The sequence below is a fragment of the Symphodus melops genome (assembly GCF_947650265.1).
Source record: "Symphodus melops genome assembly, chromosome: 1".
In the NCBI taxonomy this organism is placed as follows: domain Eukaryota; kingdom Metazoa; phylum Chordata; class Actinopteri; order Labriformes; family Labridae; genus Symphodus; species Symphodus melops.
Genome location: NC_136691.1, coordinates 12,336,025 through 12,359,113, shown reverse-complemented (window position 1 = coordinate 12,359,113; position 23,089 = coordinate 12,336,025). Strand labels below are relative to the sequence as shown.

The following is a 23,089-nucleotide window of genomic DNA, read 5'->3' as shown; positions in this document are numbered from 1 at the left end:
GATATAGAGAAGCCTCGTCATATACACTTACTGTCAATAGATGTCAGCATAATACTACAGATAGACCTCAGACCCTTTATGGTACTTGCAAACCTTTCATCAAAGTTTATAAAATAGCAAAAGTAGAAAAGTAGAACAAATATTCCAACTCAAAAAGAACTTAACCAGCAGCCCCTTTTGCTGCAAGAATACAATACTTGTCCTCCCGACAGTAAAGGATTTAAAGGTGAATTTTGGACCACAGGCTGTGAATGACCCAGCAAAGTGTTTGAAAATGTTTTCAGTCGTAATTGAAAAAAAATAAAAAAACAAGTTGTATCATTTTATGGTATTTATTATGAGATGAGTTGGTTGCTCGTGTCCTCCCCTACCTGTCCGTCGGAGGGAGCCCGGTCTGTCTCATGATCCGGTCCCGCGAGCTCGTGCAGTTGATCCCTCTCAGCTGACGTCAGGAGAAATGGCGGACCAGGATGGTAGCGACGCATCTCCTCCAGAGTCCCAAGGTGAGTTTTTACCGACAGAAAAAGAAACTTAATCTAACTTTTTTTTTACATGAACGAGCGGCATGTTTAAATTTAGTGAGCATCATTTTTGCCTCGAGAATTCAAATGATGTTGTCGTGGGTTTAACGCTGACGCTGAACTCTCAAGAACTACCGGGAGCCGGGTCGGTCACGGGAGTGGGATTAACTAACAACAGACTCACCTAACTGGTTACTTTAAAAACATAAACTGTGCCAAACTACAGTTAATAGTGTTCAGTTTTACCTTTGTTCTTATTATCAAAAAACCTTTTGAGTTCCCCGTGAAGGGACAGACACCTGTTGCTGACGTTTCGTTTGAAATGCTCCATCAGCAGGTGACAGGTGAATCAATGGACATACTCAGGTCTGAGAAGAAGCCTTGAGGCTACAAGTTATTCTTATTTATTCGGCTTTCACAGGTGTCGAAAAGTAGTCTATTTGTTTTTGTTTTTTCCCCACTCCTTTCACTGTTTAATCTGGCTTGTTATTTTTCCTGAATCTATTAGAATAACCGAAGCCCTGAGCTGCACCTGAGACAGAGACTAATAATCTTTGGTATGGATCGTCATTAAAATTACAATTTAGGGATTAAAAAAAGCATAAACCATTTCTTAACTGCATTAAACTTATTAGAAACTTTTAGGCAGACTTTTGTCTGGTTTTATGCAATTTAAATTCAAGTTTTGTACATTAAACTACACGGGGAAAAAATGGCGTTAGACTGTTTTTTTCTGTTGGCAGCCTGTTTTATTGTCAAACGCAAACATCAAAGAAAGAGCCGCTTGTCGCCAGTGGTGTCGCCAAAATCTCGATTCTAAACTCTGTAGACCTACAACTCTTCAGTTCAACGCTGACTTACAGAGGGGTAGAGTATTCCGCATACAGTTTGTAGTTTGAAAACGATGATGGTGCTATAATAAGCATTGATACAGCACGTGCTTTGTATGAGCAGACCTTCAGTGACGTCACTGACTGAATGTCGCCAGCAGAGCCAACATCTTCTTTATCTGAATAACTGGATGAAGAACAATGATTTGCTGGTAAAAAAAAAACAAAAGTATTAAACAGTGTATTTGTCCAGTTGTTAATAACGCCTCAAACATAGTTCTCCAATAAGAAACTTTATGATTGAGTTTTGACTGGGATGACCTCTCACATTAGTGTTTAAGTTATGCTTGTTCATGAGCTATTTCCGTAGGTTTTTATTTATTTATTAATGTATAAGCTTGTAGTTAATGTAACAGAGAATGACATGTTTTGTTACGTCTAATCAGGATAAATTGGCTTCAGGAGTTAAGCTATACAAACACAGACTATAGTTTCCAGTCTGGGATTAAAGGTTAAGAATGAGGAATATACTTACAAAGAGGCATTTTAAGTACGACTTATGGAAGTGTATTTTAAAATACCTTCCAATTATGCTGCTGGTTTAACTGCTCGAATTTTATCGCACCTTTAACATGTAAATTAGTTGCCAACGAGTTTGCCTGCTACACAATGCTGGTTAAATTGTTCTTTTCAATTATCTGTCAAAAGGAAATGTAAAAGATCTCTCTCAACATCAGCTGACGTTAAGATTTCAAACTGGTCTTGCTACTGTTTGACCACGCATGGTTTGCTCATCATGATAGCAGGTGTCAGTGTGCTGAAGGTTAGCTCCATGCTGTAGCCTTCAGGATAAGGGTCTACCTCTTTATTTTGAAGGTTTCATAAAATGGAACTTGTTTGAATGACAGACAGATTTCACACATCTTATTACATTTTGCCATCTTGTTTGGCCTACATCAGCAAGATAATACATGTTTTGTCATTTGATCTCTTCTGTTTGCTAACCCTGCCAGGCTTCATTGGGTTGCAGGATTTTCTGATGTTGAGGTTTTGTGGAAATCAGCAAAAAAAAAACAATGCTTGGTTGTTCTGTTGAAGTTAATGCGACTTGGCTACATTAGTATCATACCTATAGACCTATATGTCATAAAGCTACATTTATAATTTAGTATAGACTTTGACACAACACATTGCAGTATAGGACCACACTTAGCACGTTTTAAGCTATAGCCCTATTCAAATAAACTGAAGAGCATCTGTAAATCCTGAAAATTGGCAAGTGGTAAAAGATAGTTGTATAAATGTTTTTGTTTACAGTGGTGAATAATCATATTCTGAGCAGCAAGCTGAGACAAGTATTACTTTTGTTAAATGTTTCAAACTCAATATGCTCTTTCCAGCTATGGCTGGAAGTGGCGTTTCTGCAGAAAGTAAACGTGAGCATGTAACCTTCCCTTCTCAGTGTAGACTTGTCCAAAATCTTCATCTGTTCTCCTGCCTGTCTCACTCCATGGTCAAGTGGAGTAGGAAGAGTGTGGAGCCCAGCCCAGTCTGTTCCAGTCTGAGTGTAGGATTACAACATTACTCTATCCTATAGGGACAAAGATCAGATTGCTCTTTCATGATCAGCATGTGTCCCCTGAGGAGATTAAGCAGCGAGTGTTGCTCTGCATTCCTTAACATCATAAAGACATTTTGAATTAGGTGATTTCAGAGTGAATACTGCGCACAGGAAGTGTCTGTTGTGTCGTTTCTTGGCCAAAGTTAATCCAAATGTTCAACAAACGCAACAAGCGCTCATCTGTGTTACGTTTCAGTCGCCTTCTTGTCTTAAGCTACAGCTTCCTAGTGGCGTGATGATTCCAGGCTGTCATGCTGGCTGTTTAATCTTGTCAGTATTTGCATTTGAAGATGTGAGATAAGCGTGCACGAACGCATGGTCACACGGTTGTTCAGGCTGATGTTTGCACTCTTATTGGACAGGCCTTTGCACTCTGATCACTTTAACAACATAATTGCCCCCATCATTTCTCCCTACCTTTAATGGCTCTTATACTCAACTCTGAGTTTGCACGCTCTTTTCACTTTCTTTCACCTTTTCATGTTTGTTTTTTTGAAGTGAAATAGTAATGAGGTGAATCTGCACTAAAAGTCTTCTAATTGATCCACTTCATATGCTGGTGTTATCGTCTTTTATATATTTATTTATATATATATATATATATATAAAGAGCCAGCAGGAGATGAATGGAAAGATTTTTCTTCACTGTGCTACTCTGGGATGGTGAAAAGCTGATGTCTCTTTAATGGGAGAAATGGGCGGAGCTTGAGACATATACCATGTGCTCTAAGAACACGCCCCCTTCCACGGAGGCACCTCTAGTCATGCCTTGTTAAATTTGAGGTGTGCATCCTGTGTGTGCGTGTTTGCATTACATGAAAGTGTGCCGGCCCGCTCTGCCGCTGCGTCATTTGGTCCATGTGCTGCTGTTGTCAGGGAAACCCTTTTACCGGTGCCGGCTCACATTCCGCTGCTGGATCTGCACTGAATATTTCAACAGCCCCGACACCCAGTATTACCCAGTGTTTTTGTAGGCCACAGTGTGGATGTGTGTTTGCCGCAAAGCCTGTGTACCTTGTGTGATGTGATTCTTCTGACAGGTTTGCATTTAAAAAATAGAGAGGGAGCGAAAGAAGGAAGAGGGAGAGCAAGAGAGAGGAAAAGTGGGGCCTGCTATTTAAACTCTGGTGACAGCAGCATGTTATGGTGAGTGAGGGAAGAGAAGTGCAATTTTTCCAGCTCTCATCCGAGCCAGTCTTGTAGTGTGGCTTATAGAAGAAGACTTAATCCACAAGAGCTCAGACTGTGCCGCACTCTGTCTCTCTGCCTGGCACTGCCATCGCAGGCAGTGAGCTGCTCTTTCACCTTCACTACGTTCTCTCAACCTCTCTCCTATTTCCTCTCATCTATTCTACAGCATTTTATAATCTTAAGTTTTTTCCATCTCACCGGCTCTTGTTCTGTCCTCCTCCTCGTCCTCTTCCTCTAACTCTCATCCATCCCCTCCTCTCCTTTCTGCTGTCTCACACACACGCACACACACACACAGACACACAGAGAGCAGCAATGTGCAGCCAGTTGAGTTAGCCGTTAGCTTCAGCTGTAAGCTATTCACGTCTTACTTGAGAAGAAAAAAAGCTTTTAGGGGTGACCCCCGTCTATCTCCATCCTCTGGCTTCCACCGCTTGCCTCCATTCACCCCCTCCTCCTCCCCCACCTTACTCTGCAGGGTGGGATGGGCAGGGGCCGGGTGAGTTAGCAGGGTGCTCGAGGGTTAGCAACAGGGCAAGAGATGCCAGAAAGTAAAGGACGAGGAAGAGGTGGAGGAGGAGATGGGTGCTCGCGGTGCAAGCAGAAGCTGAGGACGGGAGGGAGCCGCTCGGCCATCCCAGCACTGTTCACCATCACTGAGGAAGAGGAGGGACTGAGACGGAAAGATGCTTGCAGGAGGAAGAAGAAAAAAGGTATGGGGGAAAGGATGAAGGGAAACGGAGAGGGGTCTAAAGGGGAGAGCACTAAGAAATAACGCTGGTACTTTGTGCAGATTTATTGAAACTATGATGTCAGTTAGTGGGTGTACTTTAAGGCAGGGAGATGTTTGACCATTGAAGAGAACAAGAGAAAGAGTGTGGGGAAAAAATGAAATAGTGGTTCATTGATGGGACATTTTTTGTCAAAGCTGATGAAGAGGAAGCTTGAGTACTTGTGTGTGTGTGTGTGTGTGTGTGTTTTGAAACCAGCTGACAAGGCAAGGTTGGGTCAACACAAGGGCAGCAGATGAGAGTGAAGGTGCAGTTCCACTTGACTCGTGTAGAAAGCAACAGTAAGCAGAGCGGTCAGTCAAGAGGACATCGAGTGTCTGCAGTCACAATGCGGGAGAAGAATCATGCTCACATTCACTGATCGTCTCTCATTTCAGGCAAGCAAGAAAATTTGCAAGCAAGAAAAAAAGTGCAAGTGCAAAGTTTACTTTTCATTCATATTTTGAAATAGATTCACAATTTATTTAATACCTTACCAGTTTGTTTTTTTTGGGATCCAAGAAAGTATTTCAGGTTTTAAAGAGGGGAGTGGAGAATGAGCAGTGAAATAAATGCAGTGAAAAAAGCTGCGAATCAGTCTTCAACATACGCTGCCTTCAAAACAGAACGATATATATTCTATGCTGGTATTCAAGTTATTTAAAGTGAGTGTTTGCAGGGAAGTGGCAGTGAAATACTGTTTAGTTTAACTCTTGTTTTATTCAACATTGCGTGTCCATTCATCTTAACTAATATGACTTTTTTTCTTTTTAAGTGCTCCTTAAACAACACAATCAGTTGTAATTTATTGATGGCGGTAAATGTTCTTCTAAGGGAAACAGGAAGCTGCTGAGATGTATGATTTCTCCTTATTCTGAGATGCTGTGGCTCCATGTCATTTAGTGATCAGTCTCTGCATCAGCTCTTTAATAGGGAAGACACAAGCTAATTCAACACCTTCATTCACATATGCATTTCCTTTTTAGTGCACGACACGATGCGTGACACGAGGCAGACTCGCGTAAGCAGCGCTTCGGAGTTTTTCTCAGTGGGCAAGCAGCATGCACAGCTCACTTTAAACATCAATAATAAAGAAGAAGAGACGAGAGGAGGAGGAAATGGAGACGCGGTTGTGAGCTCCTGCAGTAGCGGGATCTCAAAGAATTAGTCGACTGCCAAGTTGTTGAACATATCTCCTGTATGTATGTATCCAGGAAAATCACCTGAGCCAGTTCAGTGGAGCTCACCTTAAAAAAACCTACTTTTATGAGAAGTGACAGCTTGGCCTGGTATGTGGTGATTGGTTGGATAAATGATGTCAATAGTTATTTAGAGGAGATAACATTCTACTAGCAAACTAGAAATGGTCTAGTGACTCTTTATCTCCCATGTTGTTGTTTCATATCATCTGAGTGCAAGCTTGTTTGCTGCGAGAGCAGTTTCTGTTAGTCATGCCCACAGTGTCACAAAACATTGGTGTTAGGGTTTCTATACCTTCTGTCCACTGTGCTGAAACATGTACTCACCATGTGTCACACACTGAGTACTGCCCTCCTCTCAGGCTCCTGTCACCAAGGGCTGAATTGTTGTCTTTTGGCCCGAAAGGAGGACTTCCTACCCCTGCCCCCTTTTCCTCTCTGTTGGTTGGAGCTTAGCGTTTAGCTTAGCATTAGCAGCTGCTAATCCTCTAAGGCTGCAAGGGGAGGTAGACGCCACACAGCAAGCTCGCCTGCTACGCTCACTGGCCTGGTCAGCTGGGCATTAATCGCTAACTCTGACCATATAATCTGAGCGCCAGTGAATGCAGATAGATGGGGGTGGGGAGGGTGCGTGCACACACACACACACACACGCACACATGCACACGCACGCACATTGGCATGAGGGGAAGGAGGGGCAGATTAAACAGTCACACTCTCCCTATGTCTCACTCTCTGTCTCTGTTACACCAAAATATACACACAATTATGGACAAAAGGATGGGGGTTGGAGAGTCACTACAACCTGTCTCTCATTCTGTCAACGACACTTACAGCGTCCATAGCTTACCTCTCTGGCATCTCGCTTCCTGCTGGCCTCTTCACTTCAAACAATTCCATTTTGGCGGCGCTGTTCTTTGAGTTGCATCAATTTATTTTTTTATTTTTTTCATTTGCTTTTACTTTCGTCCACCTCTCTCCACCATGGACTTTGGAATCAGGCTTATCTTCCGCTGCATAGGATGTTGTCAGGAAGTAGGAACTTTCATTCTGGCCCTTCGTTCTGACTAGTTGGAGTGAGACGCCAGCCAGGGGTTAAACACATCCCATCCCGGGATTGATACCCTTGGAATTATGAACCCAAATCCAGGTAAAGACTTGCGGTTTGATCCTAGGACTTCTATTGGTACAAAAACATATAATGAGCTGGATGCAGGGTAGAGAAATAACACAAGGCTTTCTTAAACTCCAACATGCGGGAGGTGAAATTGTTCAAGGTGGTTCAAGGACATCAATCTCTAATGTGATGGCCGTTCACATCAAGCCAATGTTTATTTTCATTCATATCACTTAATAAGCAGCAGAAGGGGGACTTCAATATATCCCGATGAGTCTTAAATCCAGAGAGACTCTTCCAGTCATCGATTCTGTTTCAATCCAGTGTGTTTAATGTGTGAAGACAAAGCACACAGGATTACGCTGTAAAAACTGCATGTACGCAGACGTATGTAGCTCTCAGATAGCATGGAGCAGTTAACCACATTCACAACGTGCTCGAGAATGAAGAATTCAGGATGCTTGGAGCGTCATGAAGTGTCACTGTTGGTTAAAACTGGGCTTGAAATAAAATGTTGTCATTGTGTTCGCAAAGCTGACCTCATGGCTGTCTGATATGCACGAGCAAATATGTTGCAGCTTTTAGAGGTTTGTTTATTTAATGACCTCAGACTGATAGAACAAAAAGATGAGACGGTAAGATACATCAGGAGGAAATGACTGAACCAAAAAAAAAACTGTCTGTGTGTTGATGTAGTTGAAGCTAAGTGTCGGTGCCTCTCTCGCTTTCCCCATCGTAGCATGAAATCACTGTGGGACAGTGCAAAGGGCGTAATGATGGCTGAAGTCCATTGAGACACCGTTTTTAACATGTTTCTGTTTTTCAAAAAAAAAAAAGAAGTTGATTGAGAATGGAGTCTGATTCTTTGTAACGTTTAGGTGTTGAACACTGACACGAAGGAAACGGATGATGTCAACATTACAAGGAGCTTCTTTAATCACTGGTCCACATCTCGGTCCTCATCTAGTACTGTACTCAAAGCAGGATGAGCTTCATCATGACTTTTCATTTATTTGTATTTTTTATTTTTTTTTGGGAACTGGTCGAGAAAAAAAAAAAAACACATCCACATTCTTCTTTTGACGTTCAGTCCTCAGTCAGTGTGCGTCTGACTTTGTGTCTGTAGTCCAGCTGAGAGACACATTATCGGGAGAGTGAGGTCTGGAATGGCTGTAGGGTGGTAAATGAGATGACACACACACACACACACACACACACACTCTCACCCCTCCCTCTGTCATCATTTGACATCCATTAACTCTAACCGTGGTTTGCCTTTTTATTAGTTGAATAGTGTGTGTTGTGTGTGTGTGTGCACATTGATAACAGGATGTCTGGCAGTTAGTCAAAGTCCTCCTACAGAGATCCACAGACACTCTCTGTAGGATGCGTCGTGAACAATCCGTTGCTAAATCATGAGCCATGATCTAAATGCTACTGTTAACATTAGCGTTAATATTGATTAATTAAACATAAAGGTGAAGTTTTTACTCCACCAGTCTCTATTCGTCTCTGTCCTTTTGTCCTCTTCTCTGTCTCTCTGTGTTTTCAAAAGAGGGAGCTGTTCAGATCAGTCCAGCTCTGCTATTGGTCAGCTTGAAAAATACAGGAAACTGCCTCTGTCCTCAGCATGTCACTTCTGGCTTGCCGTAAAGACGCCCACTCAAGTTGTCAAAAGTCCACTTAAATCAGTCATTTAATTCTAAAATCTGGTCCTGAACTCCATTCACAAATGTCCGATCTCGGGTTTGATTCCAGCACAATGTACTCGCCTGTGAATGAGCCCGTCTTTTGTTTAAGGAAAGTCAATTCAAGGGGAAGAATCTGTTGACTAGACATCATTTCATCCCGGCCCAACCCAGTCCTTCCTGTTCCAACAATAGCCATTATTAACCAGTAACAAGACTGGAGCACCTGAGGCTGACCTGTTTATACTTCTGCACGCACCTCTGTCCCGTACAAACACCATGACAGCTGGCAGCTATGAGCTCATGTCTTTGTCCAGCACAAAACCATTAACAGTCTCAATGTGCCAGCAGGCTGGAGACAGATTTCACCGTTTAAATGTTTCAATTTTTTTTTTTTTTAAGATCATTAAACGTCTGAAACCTCAAGGTTTACAAATGTGTGAAAATATTTGCAGTAGTTTTTCTGAGAATATCCCTTTTTATTCAAACCTTGGCCTGTGTCTGCTCGTGAGTTTTCCTTGTTCTTTGTGTCTCTTTGTGTCACTCATCATAGTTTACACCGTTGTTATCAGACTTGCTGGTGGATCATACCAATAAAGCTGCTGCGGAGAAAAAGTCACAGCATCGTATTCTGAGAGGATATTATCCTTTTAAAAATGAAGGTTTGAATCCAACATTTAGATACAAAGTGTGCATGAGCTGGTCCATCAAGGCTTGAGATGTTAGAGTATACGTGAAACTGTGCACTTTGCTCCTCTCTCCCCCTCCAGCAGCTCCATGCATTACCTGGCTGAGCTAACATTTCACTGAAGCTAAGTGATAAGGAAACGGTGTGGAATGATGTCGAACAGGGCGTGGAGCGTGTTCTATTTCAGGTCGTCAGGAGGGAGGGATTTAACTTAGTCTTGAACTATCTGGGACAGATTGGTCTCAGTGGAGCGTTCACTCTCACTCTTGTCTTCGCCACACTCGTGCATAAAGGAGGAGTTAACACTTAGCAAGTGGGCATCTGTCACTGCGCGAGGCTGAATGAAAGGCCCGGCGTTCGAGTCCGGGAGCAAAACAGAAAGTGTTGAGTCACCCTGAGGTTGGAAGTGTCACTAATCAATATCCTGGCTCTGAGCTGAATGGAAACACTGCAACACATGTGGGAATACAAAGACACACGACAGGCATCTTCTGTCACGTCTGGCTGAAGTCCTGAATATCACCAAAGACTGAGCTGAGTTCACACAGATTGGCTCTTTACACTGCGTGTACTTGAACTTCTCAGTCAGTCTTTTCATTTTGCACTATCCACTACGGCTCTATTACCTTATTTAGTCTTGTACATATATAACTACTTTTTAATTTAGTTTTTTGTTAATTGTTTACATAATGTTTACATTATACACAGAGCACAGTCTACTTTGTGTGTTAAACATACTTGGACCGTGAAGCTGATTCTGATTATGAGCTTTTCCCTCAAATGACTTGCTCCATTCAGCTTGTTTCTCTGCATCATCTATTTTCTCACTGTTGCCTGTTTTTTTTTAATTTATTTTTTTATGATAGGCTGTATAAGAATGGACGTGTCGACCATATTGCGAGTTTTTCAAAAAGGCTGAACAGAACTGCTGCGGTGGCTAATGTAAAAGTTGAAATCTGAGCGAGTTACCGAAATGAAACCTGAGCCCCGTTTGCTAATTTTCAGGAGAGTTTGGGAGGAGATGAACAGACGCCAGTTGTTTCCCGCAGCTCTTTATAGTTAAGGGAAGCTGTCAGACCAACGCACAACACAACCCTGTATAGAACAAGATTTATCTGTATCTCTATGTGAGGTAAGCGGATCATTCACCGTACAATCAGATACACACAGTCCTTTCAAACATATTTCACAGAAACATGTTGAGCTGATATTTCACTGTGTATGGTTACTTTGTTTAAAAGCTTGTCAGCTTGTGTTTACGAGTGACAACAATCAGAACAGAAATGTTATCGTCAGTAACGCAACAGCCTGCTGTACAAACACACTCTGTTATACTGTCGCCCCTGAACGCTTGTGCCTCTTCTGTTGTTTCGACTGACAACACAACAGCTGCATCCCGTACACACACACACACACACGCACACACACACACACGCACACACACACACACACACACACACACACGCACACACACACACACACACACACACACACGGAGCGTTAGAGAACAAAAACTGTTATTAAAATGATGCAGCTTTATATATATATCCCAGTCTGTTCTTAAAGACATTTTCTAAAGTGCTTTCTAAATAAAAAGAGAGTTCAGATTGATCAGATTGCTTTTATTATTGTATGTTTTTGTATGCATGTTAAGCGTGGGGTTAGTTGTGTTATTTAAATGTGTGTACACATACGAGTTTACTTAGAAGTCCGCATGTGAAGTGCTCTCGTGCACCTCTGGCTTTACAGTGACAGGTGAATGTGTTGGTCAATAACTTTACTGATTTGTTCGCTATGATTAATAACAAAACCCTCGACCAGCTAAATGAGCCAGCTACTATAAGTATTGAGCTGGTATACTCGCTTGTTATGAGTTCGTTTTATACATGAACCTCCCCAAGAAGGCATCAGCAACACAAACAATACCCAGACGCTGACCTTTTTTAAAGTTTGTCATTGACACGTTTCTGCTTTGTCTGTCATTCCAGCGTCTTATTCTCAATATAAATCAGAGGATGGCAGAACCTCGACAGCCACCCGCCCCAGCTCTGCAGGCTCCGGGCAGGCATACACTCCCACCCTGACCCCCAACACCACTCCTACCCTGACTCACACGACAGCCAGCAACAGCCCCAGCAACAATACGGCCACCAGAACAGGCGAGTGTGACGGATGGAGAGGGATACGATGCTCTCATAACGATCAAATCACAGCAGTAGTTCACTCTGTTGTTTTACATGTGTTGTAATTGCAGACTCCTTGCTCTTCAACAAGATTGATGAGAGACAGAGGTTAGCCCGTGAGCGCCGTGGAGAGCGTGAGAAACAGAATGGTTTGTATTTTTTTTAATCTCTCTCTCTCTCTCTCTGTCTCTGTCTCTCTCTCTGTCTCTGTCTCTCTCTCTCTCTCTCTCTCTCTCTCTCTGTCTCTCTCTCTCTGTCTCTCTCTGTCTCTGTCTCTCTCTCTCTGTCTCTCTCTCTCTGTCTCTGTCTCTCTCTCTCTGTCTCTCTCTGTCTCTCTCTGTGTATGTGTGGACTTAATGTTAGAGTGTAAAAGACTTTAATTGCATGTTTCACTTTCTTCATTGTCTTCTCTCCGACATCTCATGGCTGGACTTGGTTGGTCGCCGTGGTGATGTGCCCTTCTTTCAGGTTGTTACATAAAAAGTCGAGGCTGAAGCCAGGCACCCCCGTTGCCATGGCGCTAATGTTACATAATCGGTCCAGCCATGGGCCAGGGTTAAGGGGGGGGGGGGGTGTTTTGAATGTGTTTTAGTAGTTTGGGTGGCATACCACATCAGAAGGGGTCTTACAGAGTTGGGGTCTGTTTGTCTTTGTATGTTTGTGTTCATGGTATGATACAGATGTGATGACTCTTCCCCCAGCCGAGGGATTTGCTTTGTGTCGAAAACTAAAGCCAAGTCACATGATCTACATCTGACCCATCGCACTGCTGCTTTAAGCCTGTGTGTGTGTGTGTGTATGTGTGTGTCTATGTGGCATGTTTTTTTTTTTTTTTTTTAAATGTTGCGTGTTAGCGCACACAAACACGCTAATTCATTATTTGTATATGTTTGTGTGTGCACGAAACCTCAGCTGAGAAGGAGGCCCAGTGGCAGGCGCGCGAGGAGCGGGCCAGGCAGCACTATGAGAAGCACCTGGAGGAGAGGAGGAGGAAGCTGGAGGAGCAGAGGGTGAAGGAGGATAAGAGGCGGGCTGCCGTTGAGGAGAAACGACGGCAGAAAATGGAGGAGGACAAGGTCTGACACACATGGATCTGTCTACATTAGGCCCTTTGCATTATGCGTACAACAAACACACACGCATGCACACCTTTAAGACAACAACGTAGTCCTTATCTGTGTCAACAGGCTTTTTTTTTTTTTCAGTGAACCATTTACACGTTCTTTGTCCCGTTTCTCTGGTGTCAGGTGGAGTTTGAACTTTACTGCCGGCTCCTCTCTGCTCACTTGTAAAACACATTCTACACTCCAGTGAACCAGGATACAGGATGTTTCCAAAGCTGTCAATTAGAAATGGTGTTGAAGAGTTGAAGTTTTGTTTGGAGGAGGCAGGAAAAGAGCAGATTATTCTGAGACACACAACATGTTGAAGACTGTTTACACGTACATAAACGCGTACATAATGGTTTCACTTTCACATTTTGTACGCTGCATAACCACTGTTCTGATTTTATCTGCAAGGTTTTTCTAGACTAAACAAAACGCACTCGGCTGGATGTTTCCTTTCAGACAGAAACTCCCTGTAGTTTGTGATCATTGTGTTTTTTTTTTACTATTTAAGGCTGATTATGTGACAATGACAATTTTTTTTTTTGCGACTGAAGGTCCGTCATGAGGCGGTGATTCGTCGGACGCTTGAGAGGAGCCAGAGAACCAAACAGAAGACCAACCGATGGTCTTGGGGAGGAACACTGCACCCAAACGTTACCAGCACGCCAGCCGGTACCTTCACACATGGCACACCACACACACACTACCTGCAGACACACACACATACACACACACACACACACACACACCACTCTTTAAAAGTCATTACAGCATGATCAGACACCTTACAACATCTTTCCTCGTTAGAACACCAGAGCTGCCAGGTTTATTGTAAACTACTGATATCTCCCTGATGTCTGACAGTGTCTCTTGTGTAAATATCTGCCTGCCTCTGCGTGTCAATATTGTTCTGCCATGTTTGCATTTGAACTTTTCAGATCCCTATTCCCTCTGTTGTTACTGCTGACTCACACCCTGCTCTGCCTCTCCCTTTCTCTCTCTCGCTCCCTTATTCTCTCACACATGCCTCTCTCTCTCTCTCTCTTTACCCCTGGATCTTACTCTTACTCCTCTGCTCTTTCTTTCTCTGCCATTGCCCCCCCCCCCCCCCCCCCCCCCCCCTTCCTGGTCCAGGTTTTGTCGAGTCGATTTTCCTCTGTCCACTCGACCTTGCTGGACTGGAGCACATGCAGGGTGCATTTAGTCTCTACCGCAGACACGGAATGACCTCTCAATGTGAATATAATAAAGCTGTGTCAATTAGCCGTCCAGTGTTAGACCACTGGCTCTAGCTTTGTACGTGTCCGGCACCTGTATAGCTCACTGGCATTTAGAGCGGCTGTAGGCCAATGTGGGAAGGCATGATTAGCGTTTTATGTAGCGATCCAGTTTGTAACTCAAACTTATTTCCCAAGATACAGGACCGTTCTTTCAAACCATTTTAGCTTCATTTAGCACTAATTCATCTTCTAAGTATCATTGTTCCCTCTAGCATCATGTTGGTAGTTTCTCTAACCTGGTTTAACCCGTAGAGTAGCCCCTACAGAAGAGAATGCTTCCTCCAGCTATTCCACCTTGTTCAATGAAAACATTGATTTTCTTTTCTCATGTTTCTTCTGTGTTCGTAGATGCTGACCGGCGGTCGGTGTCCACTATGAATTTATCCAAACACACGGACCCGGTCATTTCCAAACGTCTCTCCTCCTCCTCCGCCACACTTCTTCACTCTCCAGACAGAGGTAATAAAATGTATATCATGACACATGAACACCAACATGATTCATTACACAGTCATTCTTGACTTTGTGTTTGCTGTAAGCTGAACGGCTCTCACAGTCTTGTGACTCGTCTTTGTTTTCTTTTATTTGCACTGTGGGGTTTTCAAAGTGATGTGACAGCAATGTAGCCAGGAAACCGTGTTTTATGTAGAAAGTCAAATCGGTGCATGTGACATGTCATTTGTGTTTGCTGAACTATTTTGACAATCTTCTGTCTAACTGTTCATTAATACAGACAAACATTTTTTGTAGAAAATAAAATGCTTGAATATATTGAGAAATGTATAGCGCTGTTTCCTCCCAAGCAGTTCAGTTCGGTTCGTCTCAGTACGGCAGTAAGGCGGGAGAGATCCCCAAATTAGCGACCCGTACCGTCCTACTTTTTTGGGACCATACGGTTGGGGTGCCAAGTATATCGATCCGACCCTTAAAAAGTGGAGCGAAACAATCCGTTGATTGGTCGTCACTTCCTGTGCGACAGCGGCATTGATAGACAAACACAACCCCGCCCTGTTTAAACAGTCGATTGTTTTTGTTTGTCTGTATTTCTCCTCGCCGCACACAGCCTTCTCTGAAACAAAGCTTGATTTAAGTTTTTGTAAAAAAGAGTCACATGCCAGTGACAGAGGAGATGAGATGCTGGATGTCTTCCATCGTTAGTTTTCTTTACTGTGTCACGTTTTGTTTTCTTCTTTGTGGAATTTATCAGCGGGGTACACACTGTCGCGCTGCTATGATGTCACGCTATTACGTAGCTTGAATCCAAGTTCTCAGACTATGTGAAGTGTGTGAGTGCTCATTGTTCATTCTTTGATGTGTATATGTTGCTGACAGGCTTACACATGAGAACAGCCTCCTCTCCAGTTATTAGCAAAACTCAGTCCAAGTCCCGCCTACACCACGGGAAGACGGCGCAGCATAAAAACACAGGTGTCTTATGAGAATTTCTTTGCAGTTTGGTCCCGCATTTTATTTATTCGAGACACGTGGCTGCCAAGCAAACAATGTTTATGGGCTGGAAACTGTTGAGGAATTGCAAAACAATGACCGTTTACTGTTTCATGTGAATGGAGAAAACATTGGCCGTACTTTTGAATGATTTTTGTGAAGTTTTGAACCTGGACTAAAAAATCCAACATGGCCAATAACATGTAACATAAATGTGTGTACATACGTGCATGTGTCTGCACTTCCGTGTATTTCAGTGGAGGGATCAAGATATCCCCCCCCCCAGCGTGACCCCTTTCTCTAATCCTCTGTTGGATAATCTTTTTGTTTTTGTGGGAACACTGTTTTATCCCAGCTGAAAATTCAACACCCACATTTCAACAAACAGAAGAATCCATTATAATGGATGTACAATTATACTGTAACAAGTCTTCTGCTGCCAAGTAAAAGAAGGACATTGTGTGCAGCATCCACTAAAAACTTGATGTTTACTTGTGGTTAAGGTAAGAGACTCCTTCGTACAGTTTCCAGCCCAGTTGTTGCTCACTCTGAAAGCTGCGACCTTGTTCTCTACAAGCATCGCTGCATGTGTCGCCTGATACCCAATTGTTTGGCTCTTCTGAGTGATGATTAATTAATTGATGCATTTTCCACTTATGGAAGTTACAAATCACGCCCTGTATTCAAACATCCTCACTAAGGTACCAGGAGCGTGCATGTGCATGGCCAAGTGTAAGAACTTTGAACCCAACCAAAAAAAAAAAAAACATGTTGAATAATTTCGTGGTTTAATTTCCATATTTCTTGAAACAAGCTGAAATGAGGAATGTCTTCTTGAAATTGCCCTCCTCCTCCTCCTCCTCCTCCTCCTCCTTCTCCTTGGGTGAATGCTCCCTCTTGCCTGTTTGCGCTTCACTCCAGGCTGTTTGCTCCCCTCTCATAATTAGCAAACTCTTGCATGCTGTGGTGTAGGTGTGACCGAGCAGCTTGTGCATGTGAACAACTTTACCTTAGCTCTGGCCCACTCTGCTGTCGAGTGCGAGGGAAGGGAAGGCATACAAAAAAACCACAGTAATTATGCATCATTTTTAATCTGCTTTGACTGATTGCTTTGGCTAATCAGTGGGCTGTTAATCGTTTTAGTCGTTATGAAACCTTGTGTGTGTGTGTGTGTGTGTGTGTGTGTGTGTGTGTGTGTGTGTGTGTGTGTGTGTGTGTGTGTGTGTGTGTGTGTGTGTGTGTGTGTGTGTGTGTGTGTGTGTGTGTGTGTGTGTGTGTGTGTGTGTGTGTGTGTGTGTGTGTGTGTGTGTGTGTGTGTGTGTGTGTGTGTGTGTCCAGGCCTCCGCCGTCTTCCTTTGACGCCATGGGAGAGCAATGTGGTGAACCGCCTGCAGCAGCCAACACACTCCTACTTGGCTCGTAGCCGCAGCGCCATGAGTCTGTCTGGAGAGCAAACGGGTAATACACACGTCCAACATGAAAGACACCACCAGGTTGTCATGGTCAGAAGCATACGAGCCGGAGGTCGGTGTCGAGCGTTTACACAACTCTGTGAATCTAAAGTAGAAGTGCTTGAGGTATTTTTTTTAATTTTTTTTTGGTCTCTTGGACCAGTTGGAACAGTTTGGGATGTTAATCAGATTTGGCCAGACTTAAAGCATTACACCGTCTGAAACTTCCCATCACCAGTCTGTATCAGGCACCCAAAGCTCATGCACACACACACACACACACACACACACACACACACACACACACACACACACACACACTGTCTCGGGACTGGATATGCTTCCTCCATCGTCATCGCTGTGACAAATATTAACTGTCTCCTTTTCCAAAAATGTGACTTATTGTATATTGACACACACACACACACACACAGTATCTTCTTTTGCTTCTCCTCTCCTCACACTTTCTATGTCACACTTTGTTTATAGAGTGTGTGTTGGTGCAATCCTTGCTTGTCTTTATTTGTATTTTGCTGCCTATTCACTTTTGCTATTTGGCGTTGGGTCTGATGTAGTTTTAGTTTGTAGTGCTCTTCTCTAAAGGATAGAGTCTAACAAAGTAGACATGCTTTAACACTGGGACTTTTAAAAACAGAGGTTGTTGTTGTTTTTTTATTTTGGCACTTGAGCTTTCAGTAGTACTAACAGCTTCTTTCTCTTCTTTCTTTTTCCACCATCTTTTTTTCATTTCTCTCAAACCTCTATCGGTCTTCCTAAACTCACCTCCTCCATTTTAATTATCTGACCACCTCCTCGTCACTCCTTCCTTCCTCTGTCTCTCTCTCACACTCTGTGCTCCTTTCATAAATCCTCCCACTGCTCGGATCCTCACTTTCCCTGAAAACACTCCCACCTCATACATCACTGTAGCCATGCCTGTGTGTCCTCGCTCAGTGTCCTGCCACCCCATGGGCTCCATGTCCTTTAAGGCCCTGCAGGCCCAGCCTCTTCCTCACTGCCGCAGCCATGACCGGAGCCTCAGCAGGGAGACGGCGTCCTCTTCCTCCAAGACGATTCGCAGGAGGACCACCGGCACCACACAGGTGTGTCAGGTCATCAACCATCACCTCTTTATTGTTTCTGTTTCCGAATTATTAGTCATTTATTTCATTTGACTCCTCCTGCTGATTATCTTTTTTTTTTTTTTTTTTGTCATGTTGATGTTGTCCCAGATCAGTCAGGCACAATTACATCAGAGTATCTGTACAGTTCTGCTCCACACACACACACACACACACACACACACACACACACACACACACACACACACACACACACACACACACACACACACACACACACACACACACACACACACACACACACACACACACACTGTTCCCACTGTCCATCTGTCTGCTAACAAAGTGTCACAGCTTAAACCATTAAGGTCTTAGAAGGACATGCTTTATAAATGGCGAGTGTAAACCTGCATATGCAGCTCATGAGAACAAACATAAACGTCATTATTATTATTATTGTCACTTTCACACATGACTACACAAACAGAACATGTTTAAATGTCTTGACAGTTGGCAAAAAAAAAATCAAGTTTAAATTTCATGTTGGAGTCAAGTTTTGGTGCCAGAGGTTATATGCTGCCCTCAGGAAGGCTGTCTGAGTCTAATCCTGTTTCTGATCATGTTCTTCATCTGTCAGCAGGGCACCCGGGTCTCGGTGCCTCCTTTGAGCCATGTGTGTGTGTGTGTGTTGCTAAGGACTGTGTCTGTGTAGAATTAATATACTTCTAAAAGAGTCCGCGCCCGTTATCGATATTTCACGTTTTCCCTTCGTCTCACCCGACAATAGCAGAAGGACCGCGACAGTGTCAGGAAGTCATGGAGCAACCTGTCACTCCCACTGGCTCCCATTCTAAGTCTACCCCCCAACAAGCGCTCCTCTTCTCTCGGAAAGAAGACCAGCAGAGTCCCAGCACCCTCTACTGGCAGGTAGGAGAACACACTCGCACAATCAGGTACATAAGCAGATGTAAAACAGATTGGATTACTGTCAGCAGAAGGAGGGTGAGACCGTTTTGAAAGGCTTTTATTAGAATGGCTGATTAGTATGGGTAAACTCGTTTCCATTAAAACAGTTCTTATTGCCAAGGAACGTCAGACACAGACACACGCCAAATATGTCATTCTCTCTGCACGTAGGCAACTCCAAAAGTCGACAGAGCGACCCCCAACCCCCAAGCTGCTCAAGTCTCCTGGGCCAGAGGACCCCGGAAACCTGCGTCCTTTCCGGACCACACCCGAGAATCCCCAATCCCCCAGAGAGCAAGAAGAAGAAGAGGAGGATGAGGAAGAGCAGGTCCTTGGTCCTCTTCAGCCTCGGCCTCAGCCGCTTGGTCAGAACAAGAGCAGCAGTGAGCAATCACCATCACCAGCCAAGGGTCAGTTACCTGGCCACGTCCTCCATTTACACACATCACATATTAATCGTAGCTTTTTTGTCGACGTGAGATACCTTGGTAAAGTTTTCATCCATGTTTTTAGAGAGTGTCAGCAGTCCTCCAGCTCAGAGGCCCTCTGCAGGCACCACAGATCCAGAGGAGGCCAGTCGTATCCTCGCTGAGAACCGTCGGCTGGCCAGAGAGCAGAGGGAGCGAGAGGAAGAGGAGCGCAAGCAACAAGAGGAGCAGGCCAGGTGATCCTCTTACATGGCGATCTAAAAAAAAAAAAAAAAAGTGAGTTTCACCATGCATGTGCACATCTGCATTCTTACCTGTGACTCTTTCGTGTTCACACAGGTTTGCGAGAGAGGAGATGGCTCGCCGTAAAGCTGAGGAGAGAGCAAAGAGAGAGGAGGAGGCGCAGCGTCAGGCCGAGGAGATGAGGAGGAAGGAAGAGGAGGAGAGGAAGGTGGAGGAAGAGAGGCTTGAGAAAGAGAAAGAGGAGGCGGAGAAACTTCAGAAACAGGTCAGGAAAAGGAAAGTAACAGACCCGTCCCAGAAGTTTGTCCCACTGACAGTAAACCAACTGTGTGTGTGCGTGTGTTTGTTAGAAAGAGGAGGAAGAGTCTCGACAGAGAGAGGGGGCAGAACGAATGAGGCAGGAGAGAGAGAAACACTTCCAGAAAGAGGAGGCGGAACGACTTGAGAGAAAAAAGGTGACGCATTCTCACACGCCTCGACTATTTTAATGATATTTTTCAAGTATAGTAAAAAAACTTTTTTTTTCTTTACGTTTTTAGCGTCTGGAGGAGATCATGAAGAGAACAAGGCGTTCAGACACAGCGGAGAAGGTAACGCCTTCACGTGGGATAAATGTGTTGTGTGGTGTATTTCTATGAATCATAAATGTTAACGCAACACTTTTCCATCTTTAGAGAGCTGTTCCTCGGAACGGTGACAATGCAGGTAACGTACACTATCTCATGAACGTTATTTTAATATTTTGAAGAATAAAAGGTGTTGAAAAGTATCCTGTGTATGTTCTCTCTCATCAGTGACCCCCGCCAGTCCAGGCCCTTCCACTGGGACTGTGTCGCTAGCTCACAGCAGCAACGGCCAGGAAGCTGACCGCAGCCCAAAGACCGCCCCACTAAGCCAATCTGAGCAGGGGTAAATCCCAAGGATGTCTGATGTTTGTTTGTCTTTACTTTTAACATTTTTAATAAATTCTCTGTCTCTTACTCTTGTCTTCTTTTCTTTTTTTTCTTTGACAGAGAGAACGGAGAGTTTGAAGAGGTAATCGTACTGCCTTCACATTCCAGGTTGTCTCCTCCTGAGGGAGAGGAGCAGCAGCAGCTGGAGGAGGAGAGACTTCCTGTCATAGCCTTCCGGGAGAACGGTCTCCTAAAGCCTCTGAGCGGGGTGGAGGATATATCAGCCCAGCAGGGACCAGGTCAGTAAGCATCGTTCGTCTGCATCGTGTGGGCTTCTTTGATTTGTCAACCTCTTCACTTGGTTGTCTTTTTAAAGTAACCTAAGCTACCTGTTGCATGATCAACCTCACGGGTTTTCAGCAGTTTCATGAAGGAAGAGATTTTCTTCGTCTTATCGTCTTAATGAATTCAGATTTTTTTTTTTTGAACATGTTTTATTGTAACCCTGGTTTTCAGACGTTGCTTGAGGCCCTTTCAGGACGCCATGATTCCGCACCCAGGGAGACAGGGAGTGAGACGGCAAAAGAGAGGTAACGCAGACCTGTCGAATCAAAGGAGGGACCTGTAGCATCGCAGACGGATCCTTCTAGATGTTTACCTTCTCGCCCCTTCCTGTGACAGAAGAGCACCGCAGCCATTTCCCAAAGAAGCTGTCTCCAAAGTGTCTCCAGAGAGAACTTTGTTGTTCCTCTTCAAACCTCGGAGGAACTGACGCCCTCCGACCACAATTACATACGATAATGCTCTGTCACAGCCCAAACTTCCCCGTCTTTCTGAAGTGAATGTCCTGGAATCACAGGAGGGCATCGAGCGCCATGCCATCATGTGACTCTGTGTCTGTGTGTGTGTGCGTGTCTCGAGTGAATGAGAGACTAATAATAGTGTAACTTGAGACCAGCTGTTGAAGTCTTCAGACATGATACTTGAAGAGATTATTTTGGCGCTGTAGAACACAATGTAACACAGTCACAAAATCAGCAGTGTGACATAATAGCTGGTACAGCAGGTTTATAGTTTCATGCCCTCGAACTGGAACCTCATAGTTCTTCGGTTTCTACATTTCTATTGAAATGCATCAGGTGAGATGATGTGAGTGCATGAAGTTTATCGAGACTACTGGAAAAGTATCATGTAATATATTTGGATGAGTGTGGCAGGGGTGACAGAGCATGATGAAGTTTAAGTTAAATTATGACCAAATGAAAACACTGTTCTCAGAGAAATGGGGTGTACACTACTGATTATTTTAGTTTAATTTAATTGCTGTACAGATGAAGTGATTCTTTGTTTTGTCCGCAGGCTGTCTTCACTTTTTGTTTTCACTGAAAGTAAAAACTGCTTTGACTTTAAGTAATGCCCTTGGATTTGTTTACCCCTTCCATTTCCCCACTGCTGCATGGTGTCACAGTTATCTGAACAGTGTTGGAAGCTAACTTTTGTTTTGGCCAGGCAACTAAAAGATTGGATTTAATTTGCTGGCGGTGTTAATTCTGTCATAATCTTGGTCATATGAACTTTTCGATAAAGGATACAATTAAAAAAAAAAAAGCTGCTACTGTGATGTTTCTTTGCCTTACAGCATCATAGAAAGACCGAGCCCGAATCATTCTGTAAAATAAAAGGTATGCATTCCCAGTGTGAGTTTTTGGCATGTGGGCCAATTCTCAAAAATTCCATGGGCTTCCTTTCCTTATTTATTTAAACGTTTAAAAAGAATGCGTCACCGTCTATGAAACGGGAATGTTGAAGCAATAATGTCAGAAAATTCTTACATGGATTTAACATGAAGAACTGGATAAACCATTGCACTCCTGTGAGCTTCACGTCCATCTTTGTCATCTCTAAATAATGCTGCTCTTTGCATTTTTTCCAGGAACCTTTTGCATTTCTTTTCTTTTTGTCAAAGTCTTGCACTACATACAGTAGAAGGAAGCTTCAGAAACATTACAAGTGTCTGTCTTAAGGGCCTGTTGCTGTCAATAATGCACAGCATGCTGTTATCAACGTGCTAACTTGAGTTTATAAAGAACTTTAACAGAAGCTAAATCGATTGTGAAACCTTATACTTAGATATTCTATGAATTATATGTAAAAGTTGATATATTTTATTAAGACTGACCACTAGTCTTTGAAGAGTAATACACCCTTTACTTCAGAGGGTCTGTGGGATGAAATCTTTGATTAACTGTCAAACTGAAATCACTGTACAACAGTTGCATCTGTACGCTTTGGGCAGAAAATAAAACTTTTTGACTTGATCATTTACTGGTGTCTTATATCTAATTGTTTCCCCATTTCAATCCACAAAAAAAAAAAAAAAACA

At 43.4% G+C, this 23,089-nt stretch overlaps 1 protein-coding gene across 6 annotated transcripts; it reads left to right on the top strand.

The window, feature by feature from the left end:
• Positions 1-374: 374 nt before the first annotated feature.
• map7b (microtubule-associated protein 7b) lies at positions 375-23,024 on the top strand. 6 transcript variants are annotated; one of them, XM_079336393.1, is made up of 19 exons: positions 375-503; positions 11,614-11,784; positions 11,880-11,957; positions 12,721-12,884; positions 13,472-13,589; positions 14,052-14,153; positions 14,546-14,656; positions 16,982-17,101; positions 18,049-18,197; positions 18,964-19,103; positions 19,314-19,552; positions 19,656-19,806; positions 19,910-20,078; positions 20,164-20,268; positions 20,353-20,403; positions 20,488-20,518; positions 20,608-20,722; positions 20,827-21,005; positions 21,223-23,024. In XM_079336393.1, the coding sequence occupies exons 1-19, from the start codon at positions 458-460 to the stop codon at positions 21,231-21,233; spliced, it is 2,250 nt and encodes a 749-aa protein (XP_079192519.1). In that variant the 5' UTR covers positions 375-457; the 3' UTR covers positions 21,234-23,024. The 6 variants fall into 6 exon arrangements, with proteins under 6 accessions (XP_079192519.1, XP_079192518.1, XP_079192517.1 ...); XM_079336392.1 differs by having other exon boundaries at positions 18,049-18,206; positions 18,967-19,103; XM_079336391.1 differs by having other exon boundaries at positions 18,025-18,197; positions 18,967-19,103.
• Positions 23,025-23,089: the final 65 nt, after the last annotated feature.